General features: G+C 49.2%; 1 protein-coding gene across 1 annotated transcript; it reads right to left on the bottom strand.

Moving 5' to 3' along the window:
- Nucleotides 1-1570: 1570 nt before the first annotated feature.
- LOC310780633 (uncharacterized protein) lies at nucleotides 1571-9467 on the bottom strand (the record flags this gene model as incomplete). The annotated part of the gene is made up of 5 exons (XM_083641158.1): nucleotides 1571-1858; nucleotides 1921-2208; nucleotides 4221-4510; nucleotides 8649-8820; nucleotides 9144-9467. The coding sequence occupies 5 exons, from the start codon at nucleotides 9465-9467 to the stop codon at nucleotides 1571-1573; spliced, it is 1362 nt and encodes a 453-aa protein (XP_083497284.1).
- Between the last annotated feature and the right edge of the window lie 12105 nt (nucleotides 9468-21572).

The raw sequence follows: 21572 nt of genomic DNA, 5'->3' as shown, positions 1-21572 counted from the left end.
ATACAGGGGGAGTCTCACTGAGAGTGAGAGAGTGCTCTTTGTGTGCTCTTTTTCAGGAGTGCCCTGTTCACATTCACGCACACATTCATACCTGGAAGCTGACCAGTACAACCACAGTCTGATCTGTTGGCCACTGAGCAGCTCCACTCGAGCGGTTGGGGTTAAGGGCCTTGCTCAAGGGCACCTCAGTGGTGGTAATGAGAGAGGGGCAAGCGCTGCCTTTTCACTTTCCCCACCCAGATTTATCCTGCCGGTGCCGGGGATTGAACCAACGACGTTCTGGTTACAAGTTCGCTTCTCTAACCGTTGGGCCACCACTGCCCCAATAACACTTACAACTTTAACACAACATGCATATTATATATTAAACTCTTCAGCTACATTAAGCTACATTATGTAACTTGTTACCTGAAATTTTGGTGGAAAAGCCCGCTTATATCGGTATCGGTTGATATCGGTATCGGAAATTAAGAGTTGGACATTATCGGATATCGGATATCGGTAAAAAAGCCAATATCGAACATCCCTAGTTAGTGCTGTGCAGACTGGTCCTTCCAGAGGGAAACCAGGAGGCATAATGACTCACTTAGCTCCACATGTTGCGCATAGTGGAGAGATCATTGGTAATATTCAATTCAATATTCAATAATTCAATTTGATCTGACGACTGAAAATACTGAAGAGTGCAGATACTTGATATCTGGTGCTTCAGCCCCCAGGCTGCTTCAAGAAGGGCTGGGCAATAGATCCATACTATCAATATTGCGATATAAGACAAGATAATAATAATAATAATTTTTTTAATTCATTTATTTATTTATTTTTATTTATTTTTTGTCGTCCAAGATGTCGTCTTGGCTATCGTAATATCGTGCACAGGTGTCACCTTTCCCTGCTTTTAAAGGAGTGTGTGTGTGTGTGTGTATTAGGGCCGGGCAATATATTGATAGTATATAGATGTCGTGATGAGACCAGATCTCGTCTTGGATTTTAGATATGGTCATATGGTGAGGTGGCACCAGACTTTTTCGCACCTTGAACGCAGAGGCACGCTTCCTCATTCTGCCTTGCACAGAGAGATGTATGGTAAAATGACAGCAAACTAAACTTGATCTTGAAGTGAACTTATTTGCCTTATATCATCCCCACGTTACCGACGATTATTTCCCGAAAACCTCATTGTGTCAATATTTTGTGAAAGCTCCGATAGTCATCCCCCACAATATTGTCACAATATCGATATCGAGGTATTCGGCCAAAAAGATTGTGGTATTTGATATTGCTCGGCTCTAGTGTGTATGCAGACATCAACAGGTGTGACCTTTTCAAATGTCAAGTGTGTGTGTGTGTGTGTGTGTGTGTGTGTGTGTGTGTGTGTGTGTGTGTGTAATGTGTTTATGAGCGGCAGAGTTCAGAGAAGTCCAGACCTGTTGTCATCAGAAGGCGTTCTTCTCCACATCCCCCCCCCACCTCTTTGTACAAGTCTCCTCACACACCTCCTAGCGCGTTAGCCGCATTAGCCGCGTAGCGTGTGGAGGCGTCTCACACACCTCCTAGCGCGTTAGCCGCATTAGCCGCGTAGCGTGTGGAGGCGTGCTTTGAGCTGTGCCTGCCTCTCTCTCAGCCTGTCCTCCTTGGCCTGCAGCCTGTGGGCGTCTCCGTCCAGGCTGTGTATGCAGTCCCGGGCCCTCTTGAGGATGAGCACATTGGAGGCCTTGTGGTTGAGGGACAGCTCGGGCACCGTGTCCCGCAGCTGCACGAAGTGGCTCTTCAGCTCGTTACGCCGCTGCCGCGCCCTCACTTGGCGCCGCCTCCTCTCCTTCGTCTCCGTTACCTGGAGCCGCGAGGACGAGTGCTGCTGCCAACAAGAGGAATCACAATCACAATCACCATCAGAATCACAATCACCATCACAATCACCATCACCATCAGAATCACCATCACAATCACCATCACAATCACCATCACAATCACCATCAGAATCACCATCACAATCACCATCACAATCACCATCACAATCACCATCACAATCAGAATCACAATCACCATCACAATCACCATCACAATCACCATCACAATCACCATCACCATCACAATCACCATCACAATCACCATCACAATCACAATCACCATCACAATCACCATCACAATCACCATCACAATCAGAATCACAATCACCATCACAATCACCATCAGAATCACAATCCACTTTATTGGTCAAGTATGTACACATACACATGTTGCTCTCAATGTACTACACGGGAAAACAAATCAGCCTTCCAGGGTGAAACCTGTGCCTGCTAAAGCGTGGTGAACAACAGACTGACTTATAGAGCTGCTAACAGCTAACAGAGTGACTTATAGAGCTGCTAACAGCTAACAGGGTGACTTATAGAGCTGCTAACAGCTAACAGGGTGACTTATAGAGCTGCTAACAGCTAACAGAGTGACTTATAGAGCTGCTGGCCTTGCAGGGCACAGCTAACAGAGTGACTTATAGAGATGCTAACAGCTAACAGAGTGACTTATAGAGCTGCTGGCCTTGCAGGGCACAGCTAACAGAGTGACTTATAGAGCTGCTGGCCTTGCAGGGCACAGCTAACAGAGTGACTTATAGAGCTGCTGGCCTTGCAGGGTACAGCTAACAGGGTGACTTATAGAGCTGCTAACAGCTAACAGAGTGACTTATAGAGCTGCTGGCCTTGCAGGGCACAGCTAACAGAGTGACTTATAGAGATGCTAACAGCTAACATAGTGACTTATAGAGCTGCTGGCCTTGCAGGGCACAGCTAACAGAGTGACTTATAGAGCTGCTAACAGCTAACAAAGTGACTTATGGAGCTGCTAACAGCTAACAGAGTGACTTATAGAGCTGCTAACATAGTGACTTATAGAGCTGCTAACAGCTAACATAGTGACTTATAGAGCTGCTAACAGCTAACAGAGTGACTTATAGAGCTGCTGGCCTTGCAGGGCACAGCTAACAGAGTGACTTATAGAGCTGCTAACAGCTAACAGAGTGACTTATAGAGCTGCTGGCCTTGCAGGGCACAGCTAACAGAGTGACTTATAGAGCTGCTGGCCTTGCAGGGTACAGCTAACAGAGTGACTTATAGAGCTGCTAACAGCTAACATAGTGACTTATAGAGCTGCTGGCCTTGTAGGGTACAGCTAACAGAGTGACTTATAGAGCTGCTAACATAGTGACTTATAGAGCTGCTAACAGCTAACATAGTGACTTATAGAGCTACTAACAGCTAACAGAGTGACTTATAGAGCTGCTAACAGCTAACAGAGTGACTTATAGAGCTGCTGGCCTTGCAGGGCACAGCTAACAGAGTGACTTATAGAGCTGCTGGCCTTGCAGGGCACAGCTAACAGAGTGACTTATAGAGCTGCTAACAGCTAACAGAGTGACTTATAGAGCTGCTGGCCTTGCAGGGCACAGCTAACAGAGTGACTTATAGAGCTGCTGGCCTTGCAGGGCACAGCTAACAGAGTGACTTATAGAGCTGCTAACAGCTAACAGAGTGACTTATAGAGCTGCTGGCCTTGCAGGGCACAGCTAACAGAGTGACTTATAGAGCTGCTGGCCTTGCAGGGCACAGCTAACAGAGTGACTTATAGAGCTGCTAACAGCTAACAGAGTGACTTATAGAGCTGCTGGCCTTGCAGGGCACAGCTAACAGAGTGAAGCATACAAGCTAAAACAGAAAAGTGAGTTGACAGAGGTACATTTAAACAAATTAACTGCTATTTGCAATCATATAATAAGAATGTGTGTGTGTGAGTGAGTGAGTGAGTGAGTGAGTGAGTGAGTGTTTGTGTGTGTGTGTGTGTGTGTGTGTGTGTGTGTGTGTCTGTACCTCTGTCAACTCACTGTGTGTGTGTGTGTGTGCTTGTGTGTGTGTGTGTGTGTGTGTGTGTGTGTGAGTGAGTGTGTGAGTGAGTGAGTGAGGTGTTTCAGCAAGTGTAAAGAGCACCCCCTGCGGGTGACCTAACGGAGTCGGATTTTTGAATTTGGTAATCAGGGCCGATTAAAATGCCTAATTAGTGGGCAAAATGACTCAACACAGGTTCAGCACCATGGAGAGTTCCATTCATTAGCTACTGATGGAAGACACCTGCATGGAGGAGCACGGCTGAGTGACGTTGGAATCAGCCAGGGAAGTGGACTATGAAAAGCCTCTGCATGCCAACTCTGTATTGCAGTTATTTACCGAGGAGGAGATGGAGAAGGACGTAGAGGAGGAGCGAGAAGAGGAGTAGTGGAAGCGAGAGGCGTCCACGTGACGCCGCGGACGCTTGTGTCCCGAGGAGGCGGGGCATGGGGGTGGGGAGGCGGGGCATGGGGGTGGGGAGGCGGGGCAGGGAGCAGCGTAGTTGTGGTGCAGCTGGATGTCAAAGTGACGCCGCTGGTCCTCCTCGGCCTTCTGACGGACAGACGAGGGCAGGGGGGAGGGGCTAGACGAGCTGCAGCGCACCACGGTCACAACGTCGATCTCCTCCTCTGTGGAGAGAGAGAGAGAGAGAGAGAGAGAGTCAAAGCATGTCTCAACAGAGCTTTATAGAGAATATGTCTAGCTAGGTCTAGCTATATGTCTAGCGAGGTCTAGCTAAGCACCATTCATAAGCAGGATTGAACAAGCGTATATTAGAGAGAGGAGGGAGAGGAGAGGGGGGGGAGAGAGGACAGGGGGAAGGGAGGGAGAGAAGGGAGCGAAAGAAAGAAAGAAAGAAAGAAAGAAAGGGGGGGGATTCCATCCTGCCCTGTTGTGACGCTGCGTCACGCCTGACATTTCTCACCAGAGAGCTGACACTGAAAACAAGAGTGTATACTGTACACACACACACACACACACACACACACACACACACACACGCGCACACACGCACACACACACACACACACGCACACACACACACACACATGCACACACGCACGCGCACACACACACACGCACACAGACACACACACGCACACACACACACACACATGCACACACACACGCACGCGCACACATGCACACACACACGCGCGCGCGCGGGAAACCAAGTTAGCAAAGTTGCTGTGCTTTTTTCCCTTTGAAATGTCTGGTCACATGACCCTCCAGGACATTTGAAATGTCTGGTCACATGACCTCCAGGACATTTGAAAGGTCCGGTCACATGACCTGCAGGACGTCACAGGTTGGTCAGATCTAGATCAGATTAGGACTGCAACTAACAGTTATTTTCATTGTCGATTATTTTCTCAATTAATCCAGTAGTTGTTTGGTCTAGAAAATGTCAGAAAATGGTGAAAAAATGTCGATCAGTGTTTCCCAAAGCCCAAGATGGCCTCCTCAAAAGTCTTGTTTTGTCCACAACCCAAAGCGAATCAGTTTACGGTCATAGAGGAGTCAAGAAAATATCCACATTTAAGAAGCTGGAATCAGAGTATTCTTCTTCGGCACTCGGCCTGCGGCCTCGTGCCTACGACCGAATCACAGCAGTGCCGATATTAGACAACAACCGCACGACCTCGAGTGTGATATTGCTTTTCTACAACAGTTCTATTAAACAAAGCTGATTAAAAAAATGACAAAAAGCTGAGAAAATATATGATTTCTGTATTTATTCCTCCGCCAACAAAAATAGTCCCCTCAGCTTTCTGCTTTGCCGAAAATGTAGCCTAATCAGCCTAATTAACTGCAGGCTGTCTACTTTACTACTGTCTACTCTACAGCTGTGAAGCATTTGGTTGATTAGAGCAGCTGTGAAGCGGAGTGATCTACACACAGTGAAGCGCCAGTGCATTATCATGAAATATTGGCACTGGTAGGATCCCTCTTGTCCAATCAAATTGCCCGGCCGGAACTACCTGTTGTATCCACCTTATTTTTGAATGCCCCACTGTAAAAAATAATTGTGCGTCCAAGGTCCGGTTTAACGTGACTTATTGTTGCAGCTTGCCATTTCCTAAATGGTATTCTACTTGATTTGAAAAGATGGCCACCTATACTCAGTCTCTTGTACCCTGGCTGAATTGAACATAACTTGGTCAATAAGTATGTAACATACAAAATAAAACAACCCGTAATATCTTAATTTTATGTAGAATGCAGAGGACATAACTGTTTAGTTAAACTTGCATTCCAGGAATATTGTGCTCTTAACACATTGACTGCCAGCCGTTTTTTTCTTGCTGTAGGTAGCTTCTGCCAAGCCGTTTTTTGAGGATTGTGGCTCATTTTACAAGAGCCGAGGATTATTTTCTGCTTGGAGTTTGTGAACATACAATATCTCAAAAGTACTAATAGAATGTGTACTTTCTCTGTCTAAAAGAGTTAGTTTGTAGAGTTAGTAGTTATGTAAGCATTAGCAGTTGAATACAGCATGGTTTTAGCGTCAGAAAAAATATTCAGAGATAAACGGCTTTTTGTGAAATTCGATAGAAATGTCACTTTAACCATTCATTTTTGGCTCTCTCTCTCTCTCTCTCCCTCTCTCGCTCTCTCTCTCTCTCTCTCTCTCTCTCCCTTCCTCTCGCTCTCCCTCCCTCTCTCTCTCTCTCTCTCTCTCTCTCCCTCCCTCTCGCTCTCCCTCCCTCTCTCTCTCTCTCCCTCCCTCTCGGGAGGGAGACGCACTAGGTTTAATCCTAGTGAGAGGGGGAGAGGGAGAGAGAGAGAGAGAGAGAGAGAGAGAGGGAGGGAGGGAGAGAGAGAGAGCGAGAGAGAGAGAGAGAGAGAGGGAGAGAGAGAGAGGGAGAGTTGCTTCAACTCCTCCCTCCGTGGGCGTTCTTCTTGGCTGCAGCGGCCGTCACAGTGTCAGTGCTTTTGCTGCTGTCCTGTGCCTGTCTGCACGGCCGCTGTTTGAGGAAGTCGGCATGGACTCGCTCGCTTCTTGGAGTTTTGGTTGAGAGAAGCTTTTGCGATTCTGGTCATATTTATGCTGCGTGTTTCAAAGTGTGTTCCACCTGTAATGTATTATGTAAATTTGCAATCCCGCATCGCCAGCAATCAGCGCGAAAACGAGAGCGTTTTCCCCCATCCATTTTCATGAGAATGGCTGGGGTGAGAATGGCGTGACAAGTTAAAAAAATGCTTGCCTTCCTCTAGCCAGGAGAGCACTGTTGCCACTTAGTGGGTCGGTGGAATGGGTTGTAAACGTTCGGTGGCTCCAATAATTATATAAGAGATGTAAAAGGGTTAGATGCACATCCCACGGTCAAAAAAAAAAAAATCATTTTTTTGACGAGTCAAGTCGTCGCTGGCAGTGAACAGCTGGATTGTGTTTGACGACTACACTCGTCGTTGGCAGTTAAGGTGTTAAGATGACGTTAGTGGCTCGAGTCTGTTTCGTCCTGAAACCCACATAGGTTGCGCCAGGCGTAACCTATGTGCGATTCGAAATAACGCATCCGAGATAGAAAACGTTATGAATATAGCCACGTTATAAACAACAAACTAACGCTGGTGATCCATATGGAAACAGTGTTACTCGAAATGGTTAAAAGTTATATCAATTTGGTCATTCAGTGGCGTTTTACTGCCATGTAACATAACTAACTAGCGGCTAATATTAGCCACACCAGGCGATTACCCATGAATGCACTGCGCTCTTAAAGGGATATTTATCGACGAGATTTTTGCCAAGCTGGACCTGATGATTTGCTCCGTTCGCCCCCAGACGGGTGTCAAGCTGTCAGCAACAAGGCTGGGAGGATCACACCGGAAGAAGCACCCATCAGGCAGATCAGGCAAAAATGGCCGCCAAAAATAAGGTGGATAAGACTCATTAAGCCACAACTGTTACAGCTGATGAGTCACACACACATGCACGCGCACACACACACACACACACACACACACACACACACACACACACACACACACACACACACACGCACGCACGGTCCATAACAGTCACTTATCCCCACAAAAGCCCCTCATCTAGTAGTCATGTCAGTCAACAGGCCCGCCCCCGCTTCAGAAAGCTCCCAGGTCATAAAGGGTTTGAAGTTGTCTCATGTGATAGCATAGCATGCTGCTATCAGCTCCTCTCACTGCAAGGCTGAGCGCCGCTAACCATTAACAGCAAAGTAAGTATCACTCAAGTGTCAGAGTATTTCTGCTGCCATGAAAACTAGAGATGATATGATATGATAGCATCAGTGGGATTTATGACATCACTGATGATGTCATCAGTGGGATTTATGACATCACTGATACATCAGTGATGTCATCAGTGACATCATCACTGTTTGAGAGAGTGAATTTATGACATCACTGATGATGTCACAATGCCTATGTATGACATCACTGATGACATCAGCACTTCACAGTGTCACCACTAGACTGACCAACACTGTCCTAAAAGTTCCATGCACTTCACAATGTCACCACTTGACTGTCCAACGCTGTCCTAAAAGTTCCATGCACTTCACAATGTAACCACTAGACTGACCAACGCTGTCCTAAAAGTTCCATGCACTTCACAATGTAACCACTAGACTGACCAAAGTTCCATGCACTTCACAATGTAACCACTAGAACAAGGCGGCCGGGTGCGGCTCCGCGGGAGGCGAGCATGCAAAATATCCCCCCTCCCCCCCTCCCCCTCAAGCAGACAGGCCCCAGACTCAAGCAGACAGGCCCTGGACTCACCAGAGTCCCTGGAGGAGTAGGTGGACAGCTCTCCGCCCGCTGAGCCGGAGTCGGAGGTGGCTTCGCTGGGCTCCTGGGCCTCCAGCAGGTCCTGGCAGTCCAGCGTGAAGCCGGCGATCTCCTGGAAGATATTGGTGTCCATGTCCGACAGCAGGGGGCTGGAGCCCAGCACCTGGAACAGGCACACAGATCATTAGCACTGTGCTTTTGGAACATGATTTGGTTGCAGTAACAGATTAATCCACTGCGTGGCGCCTCTTATTTATATTGCCGGTAATTTACGCCAACGTTAGTGCCACTCCGGACAAGTAGCTTGCTTCTTCAGTTAACAACTTGGTACGTGTGTCAAACTCAATGATATCCATCTACATGTATGTTGAGAGATGAGAGTCCCGTAGAGACTGTCAGGAGTCTGTCATGCTATGAAGCTGATGCTATCCAGGAGCAACATAAAGCTAACGTAAGCTAACAAAGCTACCAAAGCTGGTTACACACCGAGGTCGCCAGCCGCTCATCCGGCCCGCGAGGTTCCGCGGGCAGGCAGCGCCATAGGCAGTCCTCCCCATCCGCGCTCTCCGCCAGGGCGGACGCCGGCCGGCCCAGGCCCAGGAAGGGCTGCTCCTGCATCATGTCGTCCGCCAGGAGGATGTCGGACACGTAGCTGAGCTGGTCCTCCTTGGACAGGGGCTTGCCGGGGCCCAGGCCAGGCTTGATGGGGGGGAACTGCAGGTCCTTTATCAGACTCTGGCAGAAGTCAACATCAAACAGCAGTACAGCTGAGTACAGCCTGTCCTGAGACTGAGAGAAGATCTGCAACATGGCCGACACAATCTGCACGTGAAGAAGCACAAACAAACTAATATCAGCACAGAGGAAGGCACAATATTACTGTTGCCAGGTGGGAAATGTTGAAATATCGTACCTGAGGATCAGAATTATTGTTTTTGGAGGGAAATTATCGTACGCGAGCAGCAGCTGTGTTCCACACTTAAAGCCTCAGTCAGGAGGATTTATGACATCACTGATGACATCACAACCTGTTGCTCATACTCATATTAGGCTACTTCTTCATGTGTTCTTTACTTTTATGAATGCCAGAGAAAAGGTACATTATGACAAAGAAAGTGGACAGACAAGCCCATCCTGCTGAGCTAAAGTGACAGGAACTGGAATTGGCTTTAATTTGCCAACCCCCAGGCCCCACCCCCAACATGTCAACCCCCAGGCCCCACCCCCAACATGACAACCCCCAGGCCCCACCCCCAACATGTCAACCCCCAGGCCCCACCCCCAACATGTCAACCCCCAGGCCCCACCCCCAACATGTCAACCCCCAGGCCCCACCCCCAACATGTCAACCCCCAGGCTCCACCCCCAACATGTCAACCCCCAGGCCCCACCCCCAACATGTCAACCCCCAGGCCCCACCCTCAACATGTCAACCCCCAGGCCCTACCCTCAACATGTCAACCCCCAGGCCCCACCCTCAGCATGTCAACCCCCAGGCCCCACCCCCAACATGTCAACCCCCAGGCCCCACCCCCAACATGTCAACCCCCAGGCCCCACCCCCAACATGTCAACCCCCAGGCCCCACATTAAAGATGAGTCAATCCTCTGTCTCAAAAAGCTGTGAGTACATGTGATTTGTATTTACAAGCCCTGGCTGGCTTTAATTGGGCAGTATAAACTTACATGAACCAAATATAAACGGTGTAATCGTACCCCTAGTTTGTGAATGACCTAGCTGTCTTATTTTAGCCCTGTTGTTTTGAAGCCAGACTGTGGTTAATTAACATTTAAACCAGAGCTCCTCTTGCAGTTATCTGCACAGTTATGACAATGCAGCCTACGAGTGCAAAAGGTCAAAGGTCAGTCACCAGAGGCCATGTTGTTTTTGGAGGCTCATGTAACAGTGAGGTCTACATGCATGTTATGTGAGAAAGGTGTCTTTCCCTCCCTTATGCTCCCCAAAAGAAGCATAGGGATTTATTGTTAACTCTATCTACCTCTAATAAAACATATAAACTGCTGAACTTGATGGGCCCACCGGTGGGTCCGGACCATCTACTGTAGTTGAAAGTACAGGGCCGACCGGTGGGTCCGGACCATCTACTGTAGTTGAAAGTACACAATGAAACACTGGCTTGCCCGTATCAAATCAATACATCCCATACATCATTGGAACGGGAAGAATCTCAGCTACTACAACACTAACTAAAGCATCTCCAGTAAACACAGCCTACATGGCGAGCATTTTTAGAATATACAGTAATGTACAGAAAACACTCTTTGAACTTACTGCAAAATTATAACACGAAATTCACCCCTGGTGTCAGTCTGTCTGCCACCCCTTGATTCTACTCGCTTTGACTGTTCAAATGAGATGTCAACCATCAAAATTGGATAAGGGGTTCCAGAGATATCACTGTGCAAAACACACCGGCCAATTTTGACCGAAAACAGTACGGGAAGGGGGGTATGACCGAACACAACAGAAGGGTTGAACCTGCCTCACAGCAGATCTCAGCTTTGCGAACATATTACATTTTGGGAGCCTAATGTGTGCCAATAGATAAGGCGAGGCCACGCAGCAGCCAGCTGAGCTGCAGGGCGGGCGAGGCCACGCAGCAGCTGAGCGCAAGTTGTAGCTCAAACATGCAGACGAGTGGACAGGTAGGCTAAGTCTCCATATCCGAAGGTTATGGGTAAGTTGACCGCCATTTATTGTCTGTTACCAATGACAGTCATTGTCTGTTACCATTCAAAGTAGGCTAGCTTAATAAGCACTTACTAGTTAGCTATAATAGGTATAGCTTAATAATAGCTTATTAAGATACTTGTACTATCTGTTATTCATTTTCTTTGTGCAAATAAACAATAAACAAACATAAATAAACAATAAACACTCTGGAGATGATATAGCCTACCACTTGTGCTCTTCTCCCTACTTATACTCCAACCACTTATAAAGCCTCAGCCAGGCGGTAATGCAATGCTGTTACCAATGACAGTCTTTGTGTGTTATCATTCAAAGTAGGCTAGCTTAATAAGCACTTACTAGTTAGCTAATAGCTTACTAATAGGTATAGCTTAATAATAGCTTATTAAGATACTTTCTAAGGTACTATCTGTTGTTATTCATTTTCTTTGTGCAAATAAACAATAAACAAACATAAATAAACAATTATAGCTGCTGCGCAGCAATGGGTCGTAGCCGGGCAAGTCTCAAGGCTTTGAGCTAGAGTCCCCAAGTCAAGGCTGAAGTCTTTTAGCTATACTCCAAGTCAAGTCTCACGTCTTTGGTCACAAGTCCAAGTCAAGTCTCAAGTCTCTTATGGATGAGCGTTCTATCATCTGCTTCTGCTGCATGCCATCCAGTCTGCTTAGAACATTGCATAGCTAAAACTAAGGGATTCAAAGCAGGTTCAGGTTTCTTTGCAGCATGTAGCTTTTTCATCATCTGATTCCGTTTTTTGTTGCGAGGCATCTCACAACAATACAAGTAGGAATCAGTATATTCACAAACAAAAGTAGTAGTTACTTGCCTCACTGTTGTGGAGTGGATGAGGTACTGGCGGAGTTGATGTTAGATGGAGAGGGAGGCTGAGCGATTAATAGCCACCTTATATAGGGTGAGCCAGGAAGGATTTATGACATCACTGATTACATCACAATTGCTCGAGTGACATCACTGATGACATCACAATTGCTCGAGTGACTGATGACATCACAAATACAACCTATTAAGATGCTCTTTAGGCTATACATGGGGGCAGTATTCAACATTTTGATGCACTGTGGGCTAAATTTTTGATCAATCGAAAATCTGTTTGAAACTTTTGTGTAGGACAGTCTAACGATGCAGATGCTGAAGTTTGGTGTCGTTTGAAGAAAAAATGTGGGAGTAGGGTTTAATTAGTTTGACAGTTTTTGCAGTTTTGCAGTCTTTAGACTTCATAATTGGCCATAGGTTGCAGTGTACAAAAGTGTATCCTCACTTGGGCCCACATTTCGTTGAAAGTTGCAAAGTCGTAGCACATAGGCCTGATTTGTTATGAATTTTCAAAGTTTTAAACTTTAGACGGTCGCTTTAGCGCCACCATCAGGACTATTGGCACCAACGAAGTTACACCAGAGAGCCAAACCAGTACCTCTGATAGCTGTGACATCATAGCAGCAGTTGGACACATCAATATCCACATGTGGAAATCAGAGACCCCTGGCCTTGCATCCATGTCCTATGGGAGGATTGAGAATGCCACATGTGGGTGATTCTCATGAACATGGTACAACTCTATAGCAAAACTCAAAGATATCAAGAAGATATCATGTAGGATATAATTTCACCATTCAAATTGAAATTATAATCCACTAGGCATCTTGCGCGCTACGCGAGCTTGCCTGCCTTGCAGCTCGCCGAGCTGGCCCTGCAGCTCGCATAAGCAGCTTGGCCGCTCCGCGGCCTCGCCCTGGCTGCTCCTTGATAGCATACTTCAGGGGTGCTGGATCACCTGTCCTGGAGCTGGCAACATACAGCTGACCATGGAAGACTGAAGCCAGACTCCCACTTCTTTCAGTGTCTGCCCCTGGGACTTGATTTTGCTCTTATGACATCACTGATTATGTCACAACTGCTTTTATGACATCACTGATGACATCACAACCTCTTATGACATGCCTGATGATATCACAATGCCTCTGACATCACTGATGACATCATCACTGAGACTTTGTGTGTGTGTGTGTGTGTGTGTGTGTGTGTGTGTGTGTGTGTGTGTGTGTGTGTGTGAGAGAGTGGATTTATGACATCACTGATGTAATCAGTGGGACAGACAGACAAACAGACAGAGCCCTAGCTCCCTTAGATAGATGTGCTCATTTTTTATGTATTTCCAGACACTTTTAGAGACACTGTGAGGGAATAAATTCATTACCGTAACACATTTTTAATTGGAAATATGAAACAACAAACTTTTTTTTTCAATGGCAAGCACTTCAATATGCTCATGGGTAATGGGTATCACCCAAAATGTGTATGATTAACAAATACAAAGTTGTAGCTAACATTGTGAGAAATGACATGTTGTATTACGACTACATACTTACATGAGAAAATAAAAATCTGTTCTACTTAGAGACTCAACAACCATTTCTGTGGATTCCTTGCCCCCAAAAATGTGGAAATAGACACCAAATGTGTAATTCTAGGTCTAGTTGGAGTCAAGATATGGCCAACATTTTAATAAAGGCAGCCATTTTGAAAAAAATTCATTTGAACATACTTCCACTAATGGGATTTTCTGGGATTTTTAATATAGTGTTTCGGGCATCACTATAAACATAAAAATGTGAAAATAAATTATGTTGCAATTTGTTTAAGGTCAAACCTTATTTTCCCTAGACTAGAGCCAGCTGAGCTGAGTATGCTAGCTGCAGGGCCAGCTGAGCTGAGTATGCTAGCTGCAGAGCCAGCTGAGCTGAGTATGCTAGCTGCAGGGCCAGCTGAGCTGAGTATGCTAGCTGCAGACCCAGCTGAGCTGAGTATGCTAGCTGCAGAGCCAGCTGAGCGGAGTATGCTAGCTGCAGAGCCAGCTGAGCTGAGTATGCTAGCTGTAGAGCCAGCTGAGCTGTGTATGCTAGCTGCAGAGCCAGCTGAGCTGAGTATGCTAGCTGCAGAGCCAGCTGAGCGGAGTATGCTAGCTGCAGAGCCAGCTGAGCTGAGTATGCTAGCTGCAGAGCCAGCTGAGCTGAGTATGCTAGCTGCAGGGCCAGCTGACCTGTATATGCTAGCTGCAGAGCCAGCTGAGCTAAGTATGCTAGCTGCAGAGCCAGCTGAGCTGAGTATGCTAGCTGCAGGGCCAGCTGACCTGTGTATGCTAGCTGCAGAGCCAGCTGAGCTGTGTATGCTAGCTGCAGGGCCAGCTGAGCTGTGTATGCTAGCTGCAGGGCCAGCTGAGCTGAGTATGCTAGCTGCAGAGCCAGCTGACCTGTATATGCTAGCTGCAGGGCCAGCTGACCTGTATATGCTAGCTGCAGGGCCAGCTGACCTGTATATGCTAGCTGCAGGGCCAGCTGAGCTGAGTATGCTAGCTGCAGGGCCAGCTGACCTGTATATGCTAGCTGCAGGGCCAGCTGACCTGTATATGCTAGCTGCAGGGCCAGCTGACCTGTATATGCTAGCTGCAGGGCCAGCTGAGCTGTGTATGCTAGCTGCAGGGCCAGCTGAGCTGTGTATGCTAGCTGCAGAGCCAGCTGAGCTGAGTATGCTAGCTGCAGAGCCAGCTGAGCTGAGTATGCTAGCTGCAGGGCCAGCTGAGCTGAGTATGCTAGCTGCAGGGCCAGCTGAGCTGAGTATGCTAGCTGCAGGGCCAGCTGAGCTGAGTATGCTAGCTGCAGGGCCAGCTCGGCGAGCTGCAAGGCGGGCGAGGCCTAGCGAGCATAGGAATCAGCCTAGTAATCTCTCTTTTGGAGAGTTGGTCATATGATGAGCAGGAATGTCCTCTCTGACTAATATACCTGGCGGTCTCGTAGGGTTTTTGTGAATCTGGTGCTCGCTCTGCCTGTTTGGCCTTCTAGTGTTTTGTGTCATGTGTGAACCTGTCATTAAACATCCCTCTCTGCCTCTTCTCTTCCAGTCCTGTGTGCCAAGAACCTGGCGAAGAAAGACTTTTTCCGTAAGTAGAGCCTATTTTTACACCTTACTATTCCTGTCCTGTTGAGTCCCTGGTGCGTTACAATGGGCTTTGTCCTGTTGAGTCCCTGGTGCGTTACAATGGGCTTTGTCCTGTTGAGTCCCTGGTGCGTTACAATGGGCTTTGTCATGTTGAGTCCCTGGTGCGTTACAATGGGCTTTGCCCTGTTGAGTCTCTGGTGCGTTACAATGGGCTTTGTCCTGTTGAGTCCCTGGTGCGTTACAATGGGCTTTGTCATGTTGAGTCCCTGGTGCGTTACAATGGGCTTTGCCCTGTTGAGTCTCTGGTGCGTTACAATGGGCTTTGTCCTGTTGAGTCCCTGGTGCGTTACAATGGGCTTTGTCATGTTGAGTCCCTGGTGCGTTACAATGGGCTTTGTCATGTTGAGTCCCTGGTGCGTTACAATGGGCTTTGCCCTGTTGAGTCTCTGGTGCGTTACAATGGGCTTTGTCCTGTTGAGTCCCTGGTGCGTTACAATGGGCTTTGTCATGTTGAGTCCCTGGTGCGTTACAATGGGCTTTGTCATGTTGAGTCCCTGGTGCGTTACAATGGGCTTTGTCCTGTTGAGTCTCTGGTGCGTTACAATGGGCTTTGTCATGTTGAGTCCCTGGTGCATTACAATGGGCTTTGTCATGTTGAGTCCCTGGTGCGTTACAATGGGCTTTGTCCTGTTGAGTCCCTGGTGCGTTACAATGGGCTTTGTCCTGTTGAGTCCCTGGTGCATTACAATGGGCTTTGTCCTGTTGAGTCCCTGGTGCGTTACAATGGGCTTTGTCCTGTTGAGTCCCTGGTGCGTTACAATGGGCTTTGTCATGTTGAGTCCCTGGTGCGTTACAATGGGCTTTGTCCTGTTGAGTCCCTGGTGCGTTACAATGGGCTTTGTCCTGTTGAGTCCCTGGTGCGTTACAATGGGCTTTGTCCTGTTGAGTCCCTGGTGCATTACAATGGGCTTTGACCTGTTGAGTCTCTGGTGCGTTACAATGGGCTTTGTCCTGTTGAGTCCCTGGTGCGTTACAATGGGCTTTGTCATGTTGAGTCCCTGGTGCATTACAATGGGCTTTGTCATGTTGAGTCCCTGGTGCGTTACAATGGGCTTTGTCCTGTTGAGTCCCTGGTGCGTTACAATGGGCTTTGTCCTGTTGAGTCCCTGGTGCGTTACAATGGGCTTTGTCCTGTTGAGTCCCTGGTGCGTTACAATGGGCTTTGTCCTGTTGAGTCCCTGGTGCGTTACAATGGGCTTTGTCCTGTTGAGTCCCTGGTGCGTTACAATGGGCTTTGTCATGTTGAGTCCCTGGTGCGTTACAATGGGCTTTGTCCTGTTCTTCTTCTTTCGTGTAACGTCAGAGGTCCAACTCGGTGTCGTGTAGCCATGCCCGCATCTCTGGTCCTAGGTCGAAGAGGCTGGCTTCCGAGGGTGGTCTATATAAGGGGCAGGTGGTGATTATATGGTCGGCGGTCTGCTCAGGGTCACCGCACTCGCATGCCGCACTGTCCGCCAAGCCCCACGTCTTCATTGATGTTTTAAAGCGACCGACCCCAGTTCGTAGACGGTTCAGTGTGGTCCATTGCCGGCGTGGTAGGTCGTCTCCTCCAATGGCGCCAGCTCCTGGGTCCCAGATGTAGCGGTGGATTTGGGAGGGCCCAGCTGACTCCCACTCCTGCTTCCAAGCTGCTGCCAACCATGCATCTCTGGAGATGTCCTCAGAGGTGGAGTTGAGCATCTGAGTATGCTAGCTGCAGGGCCAGCTCGGCGAGCTGCAAGGCGGGCGAGGCCTAGCGAGCATAGGAATCAGCCTAGTAATCTCTCTTTTGGAGAGTTGGTCATATGATGAGCAGGAATGTCCTCTCTGACTAATATACCTGGCGGTCTCGTAGGGTTTTTGTGAATCTGGTGCTCGCTCTGCCTGTTTGGCCTTCTAGTGTTTTGTGTCATGTGTGAACCTGTCATTAAACATCCCTCTCTGCCTCTTCTCTTCCAGTCCTGTGTGCCAAGAACCTGGCGAAGAAAGACTTTTTCCGTAAGTAGAGCCTATTTTTACACCTTACTATTCCTGTCCTGTTGAGTCCCTGGTGCGTTACAATGGGCTTTGTCCTGTTGAGTCCCTGGTGCGTTACAATGGGCTTTGTCCTGTTGAGTCCCTGGTGCGTTACAATGGGCTTTGTCATGTTGAGTCCCTGGTGCGTTACAATGGGCTTTGCCCTGTTGAGTCTCTGGTGCGTTACAATGGGCTTTGTCCTGTTGAGTCCCTGGTGCGTTACAATGGGCTTTGTCATGTTGAGTCCCTGGTGCGTTACAATGGGCTTTGTCCTGTTGAGTCCCTGGTGCGTTACAATGGGCTTTGTCCTGTTGAGTCCCTGGTGCGTTACAATGGGCTTTGTCATGTTGAGTCCCTGGTGCGTTACAATGGGCTTTGTCCTGTTGAGTCCCTGGTGCGTTACAATGGGCTTTGTCATGTTGAGTCCCTGGTGCGTTACAATGGGCTTTGTCCTGTTCTTCTTCTTTCGTGTAACGTCAGAGGTCCAACTCGGTGTCGTGTAGCCATGCCCGCATCTCTGGTCCTAGGTCGAAGAGGCTGGCTTCCGAGGGTGGTCTATATAAGGGGCAGGTGGTGATTATATGGTCGGCGGTCTGCTCAGGGTCACCGCACTCGCATGCCGCACTGTCCGCCAAGCCCCACGTCTTCATTGATGTTTTAAAGCGACCGACCCCAGTTCGTAGACGGTTCAGTGTGGTCCATTGCCGGCGTGGTAGGTCGTCTCCTCCAATGGCGCCAGCTCCTGGGTCCCAGATGTAGCGGTGGATTCGGGAGGGCCCAGCTGACTCCCACTCCTGCTTCCAAGCTGCTGCCAACCATGCATCTCTGGAGATGTCCTCAGAGGTGGAGTTGAGCATCTCTTGTGCTGCCTTGTTGTAGGGGTGGCGGGACTTGAGTCTGCTTGGAGGTGCTGGTGTTATTGTGGTGTTGTGCAGGATGTGCCAATCATACTTTTGTGCCTTCCTGGCCAGGGCGAGGGTGGCAGCCTCCCGTCGGAGGCCGGCCGGTGCTATTCCCGCGAGGACTGGCAAGAGGGACACAGGGGTAGGCTTCAAGCATCCAGTTATTATTCGGAGGGAGGTATTGATAGCCACGTCGACCTTTCTCGCATGAGGGCTTCTGCTCCAGACTGGGGCGCAGTATTCCGCTGCAGAGAAGACCAGGGCTTGGGTGGATATTCGCAGCGTCTTAGCGGAGGCTCCCCAGGTTGTTCCAGCGAGGCGGCGGATCAGCGCGGCCCTGGATGTCACCTTGGCCTTGACTTCTTCCAGGTGTTGTTTGAAGGATAATGTCCGATCCAGACGCACTCCAAGATACTTCGGGGCTTGCTGGACCTCCAGACATTTGTTGTCGACGCGCACCTCAAGTTCCCTCCTGGCTTCTCTGGTGCTAAGGTGGTATGCCGCTGCGACTGTCTTTCAGACGCTGAGCTGTAGATGCCACCTTCGAAGGTATGCTACCAGTGTGCCCATGTCTTCGTTAAGACCCTCTTCCATCGCCTTCCACGTTGGTCGGCTCAGCATGATGGCAAGATCGTCTGCGTAGCCATACTTTCTGGATGCTGTATCAGGTAGGTCGTGGATGTAAATATTGAACAGCATCGGCGAGAGAACAGACCCCTGCGGTACCCCGTTCCTCAGTCTTCTGAGCCTACTGCACTGGCCACTGCTGGTCTGGAGGATGAAGCTGCGGTTGGAAAGTGTCTCCATGATGAACTTCACCATGTGGCGGTTCGGTATTGTCCTCAACAGCTTCAGGTGGAGTCCCCGGTGCCACACGGTGTCATATGCAGCAGTCAGATCCAGGTACACTACCCCAGCTTTCTCATTGTCCTGGAAGCTGTCCTCGATGTCCTGACAGAGTAGTGTTACCTGGTCTGCTGTTGATCTTCCACGACGGAAACCAGCTTGTTCCCGTGGGAGCTGTGAGTCCACCACTGGCTCGATGCGGCTATGGATCATCCTCTCCAAGATCTTAAATGGGACACAGAGCAACAAGATTGGTCTGTATGACTTGGGGTCTTCTGCAGGTTTATTTGGCTTCGGCAGAGCTATGACAGAGGCACGGCGCCAAGTCTTTGGGAGCTTTAATCTCCGGTAGCATGATGTATAGAAAGCACAGAGCCAGCCAGATGTTGTTATGCTCTGGTGGATGACGAACTCCGGGTGAATGTTGTCACGGCCAGGGGATTTGCCTGGCTTGAGCTTGCTCATGGCCTCACTGAGTTCCTCTGCTGTGAATTCTCCCGAGAGGTTGGAATCGACACTGGCCGCTCCCGAGATGCAAGACACCTCACGCGATGTCAGTCGGGCAAAGTCTTTGTCAGCATCCGGGAAGCGGCCGTTCTTCAGGAGCTGGGATGCGATGGCGTTTGCTGTGACTGGGCAGCTGTGGGGTGTTGTATTTCTGCCTGTGAGCTGGTTGATGGTCTGCCACGCCTTGCGACTAGAATGGGTGAAGTCGATTGATTCGACGACTTCTGTCCATCTGGCCCTGCGGGTGATATCCAGCTTCTGGAGCAGTGCTGCTGCAGTCACGTCCACCTCTTCTCTGGAGCTAGCCCTCTGGTGGTCACACAGAAGGCGGCTGCATTCCTCGTCCCAACCTGGGATGTAATTCCTGTTATAGCCACGTGGGATGGTCTTCTTTGCCGCACCCGGGAGGACCTGGCAGTAGGCTACATAGGCCGCATCCAGATCGGCTGTGTCTGGCAGGCCAGCTGACCTTCTTTCAGTCTCCTCAGCATACGACTCCCAGTTGGCCTTTCGGAAGTTCCATCGCTTGACGGGTTTCCCTGGTACCGGTTCCACCAGTGATGGAACTTTAATGATGGATGGTCGGTGATGTGAGCGGGGAAACCTGTCCAGGACGCGTCTCTCCGGTTTCGGGTCGTTACTGTGGCAGATGGCGAAGGCCAGGTCCGGGTTGGTGGAGGTGTTCCAGCGTGCAGAGAAGAAGGTTGGAGGCTCCTTGGGGTCGTACAGCAGCAGAGCATCAGTGTTGGAGGCCCATTCACTCAGCGCCACTCCATTAGGTGTTGTGTGGTTATAACCCCAGTCTGTGTGCTGACAGTTGAAGTCACCTGCATAGATGGCGGGTGCAGTTATTGATGGGAGTGACGTCGCGGACAGCTCCGATGGTGGGGGCTTGTATACGTTGACGACTGATGTTTCCTGGATTTTTGTAACCAGCCACTCGATGTTAGAGCCTGGTGGAGATTGGCTACTGGCTGACCAACCTATTTCGGTCCGGACGAACGTTGCCACACCGTGTTGCTTGCTGTAGATGGACCCAGCGAGATGGAACCCAGGGATCTTGAGGATGTTGTCGGATGTGCAGTGTGTCTCCTGCAGGAGCAGAACCGCTGCCCCGTTGGAATCAGCCAGGTGACGCAGGACTTCGAGTTTGGCGGTTGTTAGGCCCTCGACATTGAGTTGATGCACTGACAGGCCTCGGTTTTCGACGGTCGGGATGACTGCCCGTCCGCCGATCCTAAGCCTGCTAGCTCGAAGTTTGGTTGGCGACATTAGTTTCACAAGTTGGTCTTGCACCATTTCTTGTTACTTGCGGAGGAGGCCACGTGGAGGCTGTCGTCTTCTCCCCCGGCTTTGTCCTGTTGAGTCCCTGGTGCGTTACAATGGGCTTTGTCAGCACTGGCAGCTTGCTGGCTTTTGAAGGCTGACTTGAAGTCCCCTAGGAGCCGTCTGTCTGTTCTATAGAGCAAGACGCCTGACTGGCACGCAGAGGGACCTACTGCCCCACACACACACACACACACACACACACACACACACACACACACACACACACACACGCACACACACACGCACGCACACGCACAGAGGGACCTACTACTAGCTAAGTGCTACTAATGCATAGAGCAATTAAGCCCACTGTTCGGAGGTGCTACCTACAGTAGGCTCCACTAATGGCCCATTTCCAGCTCGTCTCGCTTTTTGTCTCATTCCACCGATCAAAAACGTGGACAGCCCGGGTTGAGTCGGGGTTAAGCCGTGCTAGTTTTGGTCCCTGCTTTGTTGAGGTTCCAGCGCTGTGAACCCGGTACCATACGGTGACGTGAAAACACTGCAGACGACTGATTGGTCAGGCAGAATCGTATTGACTGTATCTACTGTCAATGCTGGATACCAGTTTAGTGGGGCTTACCTTCTCTTCTGTTCTGTTAATGTTATT

Source organism: Poromitra crassiceps, assembly GCF_964638095.1.
Source record: "Poromitra crassiceps genome assembly, chromosome: 8".
NCBI classification, from domain to species: Eukaryota; Metazoa; Chordata; class Actinopteri; order Beryciformes; family Melamphaidae; genus Poromitra; species Poromitra crassiceps.
This window is presented reverse-complemented; position numbering and strand designations above follow the sequence as displayed.